Genomic DNA, 14016 nt, shown 5'->3' with positions numbered 1-14016 from the left:
CCCCTTGAATCTCATGGAGAACTATTAGGACCTCCAATCTGGAAGTACAGTTATTCCCAGAGACTCTCTTTCAAAACAAAAGGATTGAAATTTGCCACTAAGGCACCCCTTCTGAAAGGAAGATATCTTCTCTGGCTCTAATAGAGCTTCTTTGGGTCTACCCTCTGGTAGCTTAAGTGACTTGTCCTCCTCATAATGCTTAAACAACTTCTTGAGACCACCAAAAAGCAACGTCCTTTTAAAGGGTAAATTACTCAACATTGTCTTAGAAGAGGTATCTGCTGACCAGTTTTGCAGTCACAATAAATGATGAACTGCTACACAGGATTCAATACCTCTAGCTGAGGTTTGAATGAGGTAATAGTGTGTCAGGCACATAGGCGACACCAGCCTCAATTCTTTCTATTTCTCTCAATTAAAAACCTACAGATGGGCTATCCACTGAAATTTGCTACATTCAACACAAGCATACCCAGGACATAATACTACTGCAAAATGCAGCTTGAAGAACAAGTGCAGCCACTTTGAAAGATTGTTTGGGAATAACTTCAATTTTTCTATCCATTTAATGCAATACTGCCTTCCATCAGAAAAGCTGTTTTCTTCAAGACACACGATACCAAGGTATCTACCTTAGGGTATCTCAAAAGGTCCAACTCCTCAGATGCCAAGGGATAAAGCTTGCTATGGCTCTGCCAATATGTAAGCCCATTTCTGGTGAATCCCATTCAGAGTTTTCACAGTCCTGTGGAATGGAAGTGTTCTAACCGGTCTATGATGACTCTCCAGTATTAGCTTTTCTCCTTCCAGTAGGCTTTACTGGGGTATCTTTAATACCCAACTCTGCTTTGGCCTGGGAAAATGGAGGGCAGTTCTTCTCTCCTAAACAATCTTGCCGATTTGAGGATCATCTCCCTCTGCCAGGGAAATTTCACCCTTCTCTAGAGGCTCTCCTTCTGGATCACTGTACCTTACTATAAGCTCTTCTACAGACTCAGTCGCTGAATCCATCGAAACCCTATCCAAACATTCTTCTAGATCCAACGTGGGCCTCTTTGTTAAACTCTTTTCCACTGAATCTAATTCTGGAATGGACATTTCCTGTGGGGGGTCCCTCATCTTAGGAAAAATGCATCATGCATCAAAAGAACTCAGGCAAAAAGGAGGTGGAGGAGATGTAAGGCAACCAATCCATTCCCTTTTTGCCCAGGCTCTTTACCACTTGAGGCATATCAGCAATCATTTCCACCAGGAAGATATTCTCCAAAGGATTCCCTCACAGAACTGCTGCTTCTTGAGCCAGACAAAATGGCTGCTGACATCATTTTGGAAGAGTCTTGAACTCCCAAGGGACCTGCTATAGACTCCCCCCCCCCCCCTCCCAACATGCTCCCAGCAGAAGCGGACTCCCTCACAGCCACCAGAGACCTGAACAAAGCACACTGCAAACAATTCTGGCAGACCCTAGCCTTAGCAGAGCTCTCGCTTTCATCTACACATAAGAAGCAGTGATTCCCGTGCTCCACAGGAGCCACTATGAAGAGAAGCCTGCTGTAAAAATAAAAGTAATCTACCATGGCCCAATGCTTTCCTCCCCACCAGGTAGAAGGGCTTAAATTGGATGGATCAAACTGGTGGAGGGGTGGCACTATATGTTAAAGAGAGCATTGAGTCAAACAGGATAAATGTTCTGCAGGAAACAAAATGCAATGTTGAATCTTTATGGATAGAACTTCCAGGTGAAAAAGGGAATAAAATAGTAATGGAGGTGTATTACAGTCCACCTGTCCAGAACGAACTAACAGATCATGAAATGCTAAAAGAAATTAGGGATGCTAACAAAATCAGCAACACAGTAATAATGGGTGAGTTCAATTACCCCAGTATTGACTGGGTGAATGTTACATCAGGACACTCTAGAGAAGTAAAGTTCCTAGATGAAATAAATGACTACTTCATGGATCAGCTAGTATAAGAACCAACAAGAGGGGAATCTATTTTAGCCCTGGTCCTTAGTGGATCACAGGATTTGGTCCGTGAGGTAACAGTGTTGGAGCCACTTGGCAATAGTAATCACAATATTATCAAATTTGACTTAATAACTGGAGGGAGCACAAAAAAGAAATCTACTACGACAGCAGTTAACTTTCAAAAAGGTGACTATGATACAATGAGGAAATTGGTTAGGAAAAAAATGAAAGGAGCAACTGCAAAGGTTAAGAGTTTAGCTCAGGCATGTATGTTCCAGCTGAATAAGCTTCCAAGTTCCATTTTCCTTGTTCAATGTAACTTTGCCTCTTCCACACTTTTGTTTTAAGTTTGTTGTCACTACAGTTGTTTACCCTTGTTCGATGTAAACCGATCTGATATGGCTTGCCCATGAAGGTCGGTATAGAAAAGTGTTAAATAAATAAATAAATAAAATGTTGTTTAAAAATACCATCTTGAAAGCCCAGAACAGATGTATTTCACGCATTAGAAAAGGTGGAAATGACTACTAGTATGGTGAAAAGGTGAGGTGAGAGAGGCTATAATATCTAAAAACATCTTTCAAGAAATGGAAAAGGGATCCAAATGAAGAAAACAGGAAACAGCATAAGCACTGGCGAGTCAGAAGCAAAGCATTAATAAGGAAGGCAAAGAGAAAATTTGAAAAGAAGCTTGCCGTGGAAGCAAAAACTCATAATAAAAACTTTTTTCAGGTATATTTGATGTAAAAAACCTGCAAGGAAGTCAGTTGGATCAAGGGGTTGGACCAAGTTGGATCAAGGGGTAAAAGGAGCACTTAGGGATGACAAATAGCAGACAGACTAAATTAATTCTTTGTTTCAATATTCACTGAGGAAGATGTAAGAGAGATACCCATAGAAGAAGGGCGGAGTAAACAGCACACACATATAGATAAATAGCAACAAAAATAATGTGTGGCAAATAATATACTGATCAATAACAGTTAACAGTGAGTGAGTGGAGTCCTTTGTTTACACAATATCATTTACTGTGGAGTTCAATATTATGCACAACTGATGTGTGCGGATGCAAAATAAAAAGTCTGTTATTGATCAGTATATTATTTGCCACACATTATTTTTGTTGCTAGAGATATACCCATGCCAGAAATGATATTCAAAGGTAATGATTCAGAAGAACAAATAAATCTCACTGAACCTGGAAGATGTACTAGGGCAAATTAACAAACTAAACAGTAGCAAATCACCTGGTTCAGATGGTATACATCCCAAAGTGCTGAAAGTAAGAAATGAAATTGCGGACTGCTATTGGAAATTTGTAAACTATCAATATCATCTATGGTACCTGAAGACTGGAGGGTTGCCAATGTAACACCAATTTTTAAAAAGGGATCAAGCATTGATCCAGGAAATTACAGACCAGCGAGTCTGACATCTGTGCCAGGCAAAATGGTAGAAACTATCATAAAGAACAAAATTGCTAAACATATAGATAAGCATAATTTAATGGGACAAAGCCAACATGGATTTAGCCAAAGGAAGTCTTGCCTCAAAAATTTGCTACATTTTTTGAAGGCGTAAATAAACATGTGGATAAAGCTGAGCCAGTTCATATATAGTATCTGGATTTCCAGAAAGTATTTGACAAAGTCCCTCATGAGAGACTTCTTAGGAAATGAAAAAGTCATGGGATAGGGGGCAGTGTCCTATTGTGGAATGCCAACTGGTTAAAAGATAGAAAACAGAGAATAGGGCTAAATGGTAAATTTTCCCAGTGGAAAATGGTGAATAGTGGAATGCCCCAGGGATTTATTCTGGGAGTGCTGCTTTTTAATATATTTATACACGACCTGGACATGGGAACAACAAGTGAGGTGATCAAATTTGCAGATGACACAAAATTATTCAAAGTTGTCAAATTACAAGAGGATTTTAAGAAATTGTAAGAGGACATTGCAAAACTAGTAGATTGGGCATGTAAATGGCAAATGAAATTTAATATAGACTTAGGGAAGAGTAACTTAAATTATAGCTACAAAATGCAAGGTTCTACATTAGGAATCAGTACTCAGGAAAAGGATCTAGGTGTCATCATTGAAAATACGTTGAAATCTTCTGCTCAGTGTGCAGCAGCAGCCAAGAAAGAAAATAGAATACTAAAGATTATTAGGAAAGGAATGGAGAATAAAAACAGAGAATATCATAATGCCTCTGTATCGCTCATGGTGCGACCTCATCTTGAGTATTGCGTTCATTTCATTTCACCACATCTCAAGAAAGATATAGCAGAATTCGAAAAGGTACAGAGAAGGGAGACCAAAATGATAAAGGGGATGGAACAATTCCCCTGTAAAGAAAGGCTAAGAGGTTAGGAACTGTTTAGTGAGTCGGACGCCCTGCTCGATGTCCAATCCCGCTTACCTTTGCTTCAGGGTCACATCCAGGGACTTAGGGGTCATGTCCAGGGGCTTCGGGGTTGCGTCCGGGGCCTGGCCACGGCACAGCCATTGGGACTTTAGGCTCTGCTGCAGCCGGGGTGGTGCGCATGGTCGGGGCCTGGCACTCTCGCCCAACGCTTCTGTTTTCCCGGTTCTCCAGATGCTCACTGTTTACATATAAATTAAAGGGCCAGCAACCCCTATCTTCGCAGCACTATTGAATGACATCACAGTACAGGGACTATATAAAGATAGTCCCTGCACTCTGCTAGTGCCTTGGCAACAACTTAATAAATTCTGGGCTTTCCTGCACTCTTGGGCTTCCTGAGTTTCCTGTTGTTCCTGATTTCCCTGGGGTTCCTGAGTCTCCTATGGTTTCCTGAGTTCCTGATCCATCCTGTTCCTCGGACTGACACCTGTCTCAACTTTTGCTTGGACACCGATGATGAGTATCGCTGCCTGTCTTGACCTTAGCCGCGATATCAACCATAGAGACCCCACCTAAGTCCAGCCAGCCCCGTTACCCAAGGGCTCAACCTAAGGGGAATGTAGGCTGGTAGTGGTGAAGCTCCAGTGGGGACTCTGGTTTTCTCCAGCCTCGCCTGCCGAAGGTAGGGACTTGTGGGGTTCTTTGTCACAGGTAGAATCAACTCCCCTTCAGTCCAAGGGTCTACAACCAGAAAAGATTGCCAAGGCCATGGATCCGGCAGAGGCTATTCCAGGCCTAGCTCAGAAGATTCTGGAACAGCAAAGGGTCTTGGAGTCTCTAGTGGCGTCCATGGAGTGACTCAGTGCCCGTCTTGATTCTGTGGTACCTGTGGGTGCAGGTGCAATCCCATCCACGCCAAGTCTTCTGATGCCGGCGCCATCCATGCGCTCTGCCATTTCGCTTCCTGCTCCTTCTCGTTATGCAAGGGATCCACTGCAATGTCGGGGATTCCTTAACCAATGCAACATGCACTTTTGCCTTCTGGCTGCCCTGTTTCCTGACAGTGCTACGAAGACTATATTCATTCTGTCCTTACTTGAGGGTAAGGTGCTAGCCTGGGCTTTCCCCTTGTGGGAACACTTGAATCCCATTCTCATAAGAACATAAGAAACTAAGAAATTGCCATGCTGGGTAAGACCAAGGATCCATCAAGCCCAGCATCCTGTTTCCAACAGAGGCCAAACCAGGCCACATGAACCTGGCAATTACCCAAACACTAAGAAGATCCCATGCTACTGATGCAATTAATAGCAGTGGCTATTCCCTAAGTAAACTTAGCTGTTAATGGACTTCTCCTCCAAGAACTTATCCAAACCTTTTTTGAACCCAGCTACACTAACTGCACTAACCACATCCTCTGGCAACAAATTCCAGAGCTTTATTGTGCGTTGAGTGAAAAAAAATGTTCTCTGATTAGTCTTAAATGTGCTACTTGTTAACCTCATGGAATGCCCCCTAGTCCTTCTATTATTCAAAAGTGTAAATAACCAAGTCACATCTACTCGTTCAAGACCTCTCATGATCTTAAAGACCTCTATCATATCCCGCCTCAGCCATCTCTTCTCCAAGCTGAACAGCCCCAACCTCTTCAGCCTTTCCTCATAGGGAAGCTGTTCCATCCCCTTTATCATTTTGGTTGCCCTTCTCTGTACCTTCTCCATCGCAACTATATCTTTTTTGAGATGAGGCGACCAGAATTGTACACAGAATTCAAGGTGCGGTCTCACCATGGAGCGATATAGAGGCATTATGACATTTTCCATTTTATTAACCATTCTCCACGATCTTCCCCGATTATTGGACCTTGTTTGGTCAGTCTTTGAAGAACCAGGTCATTTGGTGGCTTCCCCAGGGAGCGTGATCTCTGGCGGATTATACAGTCGAATTTCGTACACTAACTATTGATCTCCATTGGGGAGAGGACTGCCTCCGGTCTATCTTTTTGGATGGGTTAGCACACAGGATCAAGGATCAGTTGGCGGCCTGTGAACTTCCGTCCTCTCTGGACGCTCTTATCGACTTAACAGGCAGGATTGACCGACGCCTGCAGGAGATGGCCCACAAACTACAGGACCCGAGGAAGCGTGGGGCTGTCAGCCATCTCCCACATTCTTCTCCAGCCTCATGTACATCTTCATCTCCAGAAAAACAGACGGAAGACCCCATGCAGTTGAGTCGTGGTTGCTTGACCTCTGAGGACGTCAGAGACGCCAATGGGCTGGACTCTGCCTCTACTGTGGAGAATCCGGTCATCAAATCGCTCGCTGCCCTGTCCAACCGGGAAACTCCCTGGCCTAGGACTCACCAGGGGATTGATCCTAGGTCTGACCTCACCTGTTCCCCCATTAATGATGCCAGTAACGCTCTCCATGGGAGGTCAATGCTTCTCCACCTTAGCCTTGGTAGACTCCGGAGCTGGTGGAAATTTCTTGATGCAAGATCTTGTGGAGCAGTTGTTTATTCCTACTCGTTCTTGTCCAGTTTCATTGACTCTCTCTTCCATTCATTGAGGACTGCCACTCTCACCCGACACCGCTGTCTTCCCGGCTCTCCAGGCGAGCGCTGTTTACATTTAAATTAAAGAGCCAGCAACCCCTATCCTCATGGCCCTATTGAATGACATCACAATGCAGGGACTATATAAGGATAGTCCCTGCACTCTGTTAGTTCCTTGGCAATGACTTTTCAATAACTCCTGGGCTTTTCTGCATTCCTGGGCTTTCTGATTTTCCTGTGGTTCCTGAGTTTCCTGTGGTTTCCCGAGATCCTGATCCATCCTGTTCCTCGGACTGACATCTGTCTCAACTTTTGTTTGGAAACTGACCACAAGTATCGCCGCCTGTCTCAACCTTAGCTGGGTTATCGACCACAGAGACCCCACGTAAGTCCAGCCGGCCCTAGTACCCAAGGGCTTAACCTAAGGGGAACGTGGGCTGGTAGTGGTGAAGCTCCAGTGGGGTCTCTGCTTTTCTCTCCACAGGAAGAAGGGAAATTGATTCTTCCTCACAGGAAGAATCAATTCCCCTTCTTCCACAACCAGAACAGGTTAGGACGCTTCAGCTTGGAGAAGAGACGGCTGAGAGGAGATTTGATAGATGTTGGAAACAGGATACTTGGCTTGATAGACCCTTGGTCTGACCCAGTATGGCAAGCCTTATGTTCTTAAATAATTGAAACTGGAAGCTTCCTTTCCTCAGCTGACAGACCTCCCTTACTTTTTTTTAAAATTAACTTTGTAAACTAAACAGCAGATAGTACTTTCCTGAAGAAAAGGTTGTCTGAAGCAAACCCCTTGACTAAGAAATCCTTCATTCTCTCAAGGGACAGACCCAACCTTCAGGTAAGGAGGGGGAGAAATCAGATACTCATCTGGAAAGAAGGAAAACAGAGAACTAGCTCCACTGGTTATCAAATCCCCCCTTCTCACATCTACCAAGACAGAAAGGAGCCACTGACACTCCATTCCAACTCCCCCCCCACACACACACCGCTCGTCCCTACTTCAACAAGACGACCACCGTAAGACCAAAACCTATTAGGAGCAATTTCTCTAAATTTCCATGCTTGCAGGATTCAGCACCTCTACCATGTGCTGGAGACATACTGAAGTGCTGCAGGCTTCATAGTATCCTATAATGGTTGAAGTCAGCAAATCAGTTTGTTTTCATTTGCTGGCAGAGGTGCTAAAACCATGTGTTCTAGACTGGTCTGGGAGGATTATAAGCAAACTAGCATTAATCTCCATTTTGTCCAATTACATACAAAAATGCTTTAAATTAAATAGGTTTGAAAGTTGTGCTTCCTATATGTTGATAAAGATTTACTGATACTAGGAGGGCAGGAATGAAATTCCATGAAGCTGAGAAAAGTAAACCAGAATATATGAAAACTAGTGGTAAGAATCTGGAGTTGGACATCTATATACAGTATTCTTCTAATGACAATTATGTGCATCATAAGTATGTCACAATGTATATGCATATGTAAAAACAATTCAATGGCATTTCTTTATTTATAGTTTCTGAAATAATGTTAATAAATACCTAGCTATATTCATTAACTGCGAATACAGTAGACCACACTTTGAGGACTGTGTTCAGTTCTGGTCGCTGCATCACAAAAAGATATAGAAGCACTAGAGACAGTACAGAAAAGGATGATGAAAACGATAAAGTGGACGGAATTGCTCCCTTATGAGGAAAGGCTAAAGAGGAAAGGGCTGTTCAGCGTGGAGAAGAGGCAGCTGAGAGGGCTAGAATGGGTAAATGAGAATTGGTTGTTTACTCTTTCAGATAAGAGAAGGACTAAGGGGAACTCCATGGAGTTAGTAAGTAGCACATTTAAAACAAATCAGAGAAAATTCTTTCACACAACACACAATTAAGCTCTGTAATTCATTGTCAGAGGATGTGGTTAAGGCAGCTAGTGTAGCTGGATTTAAACAAGGGTTGGATAAGTTCCAGGAGGAGCAGTTGATAAATTATTAGTCAAATTGACTTAGGGAATAGCCACTGCTTATTACTGGCATTAGTAGCACGGGATCTATTAAATGTTTGGGTACTTGCCCAGGTACTTGTATCCTGGATTGGCCACTGTTGGAAACCGGATGCTAGGTTTGATGGACCCTTGGTCTGACCCAGTATGGCAACTTCTTATGGTCTTATAACAAACACAAGAGTCATGATATGTCAAGTTTTGGTTGCCACAGCAACTATAGCTCAACACTCTTTACACTGTGACATCACAATTTACATCACGAAAGAGAATAATGTAAATCAGAGACTAGCTTCTTACATTCACTGAACCTTATTTGACAGAAATTCTTTGAATATTTCTCCTTGAGCCCAAAGTCTGATAGGGAAGCTGCAGGTCTCAGGACTTCAAGTAAGCAATCTCTACCATTCAGAAGCTAAGAAGCACAGCACACTCACCAGCATCAGCACTGCAGACAATGTCTCTTTCTTGTGAGCCTGCGGGATCACCGAAACATGGTTCTACTTTCATAACCCATAAAGAAAGCTCTGGATCAAATACTGGAGAACCTGGTATATAAAGAAAATTTAAATAAATATTTTAATAACCTAATACTTTGAAGTTATCAAATTGTAGTTCACGACCATCCAAATGGTTCTAGGAGATCAGAGCAGTGGCAGCTGCCGCACCTTAGGCAGAGTGCATGAGGGTTTTTGGTCATTGTGGCCGTGATCCACAGCCACTGATAGGCAGCAATTTTTAAGAGAGATTTTCAGCAGATGCTAGCACCCTTTCCCCCCTCCCTCCAACCCAGTCATTCCAGAGAAATGTACACATCCCTTGAGCACCTGATACTCAACTCCTCCCCTCAGCAACTCACACACATACCTCCTTGGAACAACTGACACCCCCCACTCCCACTTAATTCTCATTTGCCTCCCTATCGTGGCTCTGTTTCTCCCCTCCCTAGCCCCAGTCCTCTCACATCTGCTGGAAAACATATGGTACCATAAACCCTGAGGAGGAAAGAAGTACCAGAAAAACCAAGTTTGCATTGTTGATTTCAAAGAAATGAAGGAGGAGATGGAATTTCACCCTTCTTCTCATGCTCCTTCTCCTAACGCTACCCCAATGGCCAACCCCTTCCTCACCTCCCCAACATTCACCTTTCGTACCATCCCACCCAGAGCATTCATTCCCTCCTAACCTCAAAGGCACAGACCGAGGTCAATGTTATATTCTTGCCCTCCTTGACATCTCCTCTGCTTTTGACACTATCAGCCACAACCTCCTCCTCTCTCGGCTATCAGACATAGGCATATCAGGTACTGCCTACCTTTGGTTCAAACCCTACCTACCCAATAGACAATACACTGTAAAAATAGGAAACTTTGAATCCTCCCACATCCCACTCTCCCAAGGTGTCCCACAAGGATCTTCTCTCTCATCCACTCTCTTCAATATATACCTGTTACCTCTCTGCCATCTTCTCTCTGACCTAGTCCTGTTAACTCTCTATTGGACGCGCGTTTTCGACGAGCTAGCGTTACCCCTTATTCAGTAAGGGGCCGAAAACGCGCGTCCAACCCCCCGAACCTAATAGCGCCCGCAACATGCAAATGCATGTTGATGGCCCTATTAGGTATTCCCACGCAATTCAGAAAACAAAATGTGCAGCCAAGCCGTACATTTTGCTTTCAGAAATTAGCGCCTACCCAAAGGTAGGCGCTAATTTCTTCGGGCATCGGGAAAGTGCAAAACTGCATCGGGAAAGTGTAAAAACTGCTTTTCTGTGCACCCCCCGACTTAACATCATGGCGATATTAAGTCGGAGGTCCCGAAAGTTTCCAAAAGTTAAAAAAAAAAATTTGAAGTCGGTCCGTGGCTGTCGGGTCGAAAACCGGACGCTCAATTTTGCGTCCCTAGCGCCTCCTTTTGCTTGTTTTTACCGCCGGGCCCAATTTGAATAGTGAATCGCGCGCACAGGAGAGTGGCCTGTGTGCGCACCGGGAGAGCGGGCATTCGCCCGCTCTCCCGCGGACTTTACTGTATCGGCCCGTATGGAAGGGAAAATCTCTTGCCAGTCCTTGTGAGATGGGGTTCACGCCCTTCATGATCAGACTCTTCCTGTAGCCATTTAATCTGTAAATCTTTCAATTCATGTGGGGGTTGACGGACCACTCGAGAGGGTGCAAGGACCAACTCAGTATGTCCATGAGAACATTCTTCACTCCCACCAGATATCTGGCTCTGAGTACCAAAACCTGAGAGATAGTTCAGTTCCTCAGCAGCTGTATGGCCTCCCAACACAGGAGATATAAATCTATACCACCCTGCTTGTAGATGTAGTACATGCCACTTGATTGTCTGGACAAGGATAACTATGTTGGATAACCAATCTCTGAAAGCCTTTAGAGCATACTAGATCACCCAGAGCTCCAGGAAGTTTATTTGGTGTAACTTCTCCTGGGCGGACCACAAGTCCTGAGTGCAGAGCCCATCCACATGAGCTCCCCAATCCAGGTGGGACGCATCGGTCATGAGGATAATTTGGACTACTGAAATTTGGAAGGGGATTGTTCTGACCAGATTGGAATTGTCCTGCCACCAGGACAGTGTGTCCTTGATCAGCTGAGTGATCTGGATGATATCCCATAGGTCTGGCGTGACCTGTAGCCACTGACATTTTGGGCTCTTTTCATGTGAAGATGGGCCATTGGCACGAAGCATACTGTTGATACTATGAGGCCCAACAGCATCAACATGTCTCATGCTGATGTTTGCTGACTCATCTCTCGCTGCAGATATCCTCAGCCCTTTGTCGCGGAAGGAAGACGTTCACCTGAGTCACGTCTAGCAGAGCTCCAATAAATTCCAATTGAAATATCAGACTCAGCTGAGACTTGGGATAGTTGACAACAAACCTTACTAATTCCAACACCTGAATGGTTATTCATATTGATTTCTCGACTCCTGCCTGAGATGTGCTCTTGACCAACCAATCATCCAGATAAGGATACACATACACCCCCAGTTTGCACAATTGCGCTGCCACCACAGCCAGGCATTTTATGAAAACATGTGGGGCAGACACTAATCCAAAAGGCAGAACGTGATACTGGAAGTGACTGTCTCCCACAAAGAATAAGAGATATTTCCTGTGACCGAGGAAAATCTCTATGTGAATGTAAGCATCCTTTACTTTGAAAGAGCATAGCCATTCCCCATTTTGAAGAGAGAGGATTAAGATGCATAGGGAAACTATCTTGAACTTCTCTCTTTTAATAAATTTTTTAAAAGCCCTTAGGACTAGAATAGGAATCAGGAAAAACTTGGAGTAAAATCCCTGCCCTCTGCTTTGGTGGAACAGGCTTGACTGCTTTGGCCACTAATAGGGATGAGAGCTCTATTAGAAGCAGTTCCTGATATAACAAGAGACCCCCCAATTGGGGTTCATGGGTTGATTTGGAGGGAGATCCAATAAATTTAATCTGTACCCTCTTCTGATGATACCGAGGACCCACACATACCCACAGTAACCTCCTCCCAACCAGAAAGTTCTCTGGCAAGGGTACCAAGAAACTGGCTATGTTCTCTGTGATTCCAGTCAAAATCCCATCCCTGGTATTGACTAAGTTGCTCTCTGGGGCTTAGGTGCCCTCGGTTACCTTGGTCAGGCATGAGCCTGGAAGAAGCTGGGTCCTGAGTGCCAGCATAGAGCTGCTGGAGCATTGTTCAATGATCTCTGATTTGTGCGACTGCATCTTTTACTCTTATCTCTGAAGAGATTCTCCCCATACATGGCACATCATCGAGTCTTTCCTGTACTTCAGGACAGAGATCAGAGGCCCGCAGCCAGGTGAATTTGCGGGCCACATCCCTAAGGCAGAGACTGTTGATGCCATTTCAAAAACATCAAATGTTGAATGGACTATGTGTTTTCCACTCTCTAACCCTTTGTCCACCAGTGACTGGAGGGCATTTTACTACTAAACCACCTACTGCACTTGCTTTAGCATGTCCAGCATATACTGGTCCATGAAATGCTGGTAGAATGATATGTGGGTATTAAGCATTGCTCCTTCCTCCTTCTAAAAACATTCCTCCCATTAGTGACAAAGGCCCTAGAATCGTTCCCTGGGGGCACCGAGGAGTTGGCCTTCTTGAAAGTGGATTTGACCAGCACAGATTGATTTAGTAACTGCCTCTTCTTGAATTCGGAAACCTTTTGAATGACATAGATCATATCTGCCATCCTATTGATGGGAGCCATATCTTCATCTGTACCTCTTGAAGGGACCTCGTGAACTGGGACTCCCACAATTTCTTTAGGAAGCTCCATGATCTGGAGGATGTCCAGCATTTTGCTTCTGGTGTCATCTCCAACTGCAATGTAAAAAGAATGGCTTTCACCATTTTCCTTACAAATCCTGCAGATAGGTTGTCCGGTGGGGACTTCCTTCTCTCGGGTGGAGGAGAATAATAAGAGGGGAGCCCTACTGACACCTCTCCTTCAGAGGCATCTGCAGAGTCATAGCCACATCCCCAAGAGTACCCAGACTCCAATTCACCCTGTGATGAGATCTCCCTCAGTGCTCGATCACCAGCCAAAATCTCCAGAACCGGTGCACTTGGCTGTTTGGGCCTGGATCCTGGAAGCTTCCTCCCCCAAGTTCAGCAGTGGGGAAACAGTCATCAATTCCAATGCTCCTCCGAGCATCAGCATTAGATCTGGCACCAATGCATTGCTGCCAAGCACCTGAAGGGAACTGAGTAGAGGATTGAGGATAATGGTGCCTGCCTCAGTGCTCTTGATGCCCTGGCACCAAATCCCTGCAGCACCTTTTCCAAAGCTTGCTGGATCTTTCCATCCAACTCATCCTCAAAGATCACTGATACCAACATCGACTGGGAGGCAGGAGGGGTTCACCACATCTTTGTTGAAACCAAGAGATGCATCAATGGCAGACATCAGAACCAGTGGAGACTGTCATGAGTCCTTGGCATGTGTAGAGGATAGAGGTTTCTTGGCATGCGCCAGACCATCTCTGCTTCTGGCATCAAACATCAATGAAGACTGATGTCAATGCTTCTTCAATTTCCCTCGATGTTCTGCATGAGATCTCCTTGGTGCTGATGTCGAAGA

The 14016-nt window shown here is 44.4% G+C and overlaps 1 protein-coding gene across 1 annotated transcript in view; it reads right to left on the bottom strand.

The window, feature by feature from the left end:
• Window positions 1-14016, bottom strand: part of LOC115094272 (zinc finger protein 671-like) — a 150208-nt gene that overhangs the window by 12465 nt on the left and 123727 nt on the right. The window contains exon 5 of the mRNA XM_029607159.1: window positions 9329-9439. Within this exon, the coding sequence (XP_029463019.1) occupies window positions 9329-9439 (111 nt within the window). The remainder of the gene's footprint in view (window positions 1-9328; window positions 9440-14016) is intronic.

This window comes from Rhinatrema bivittatum, chromosome 6, assembly GCF_901001135.1.
Source record: "Rhinatrema bivittatum chromosome 6, aRhiBiv1.1, whole genome shotgun sequence".
Classification (NCBI taxonomy): domain Eukaryota; kingdom Metazoa; phylum Chordata; class Amphibia; order Gymnophiona; family Rhinatrematidae; genus Rhinatrema; species Rhinatrema bivittatum.
The sequence above is the reverse complement of the archived record's forward strand: the minus strand, read 5'-3'. Positions and strand labels throughout refer to the sequence as shown.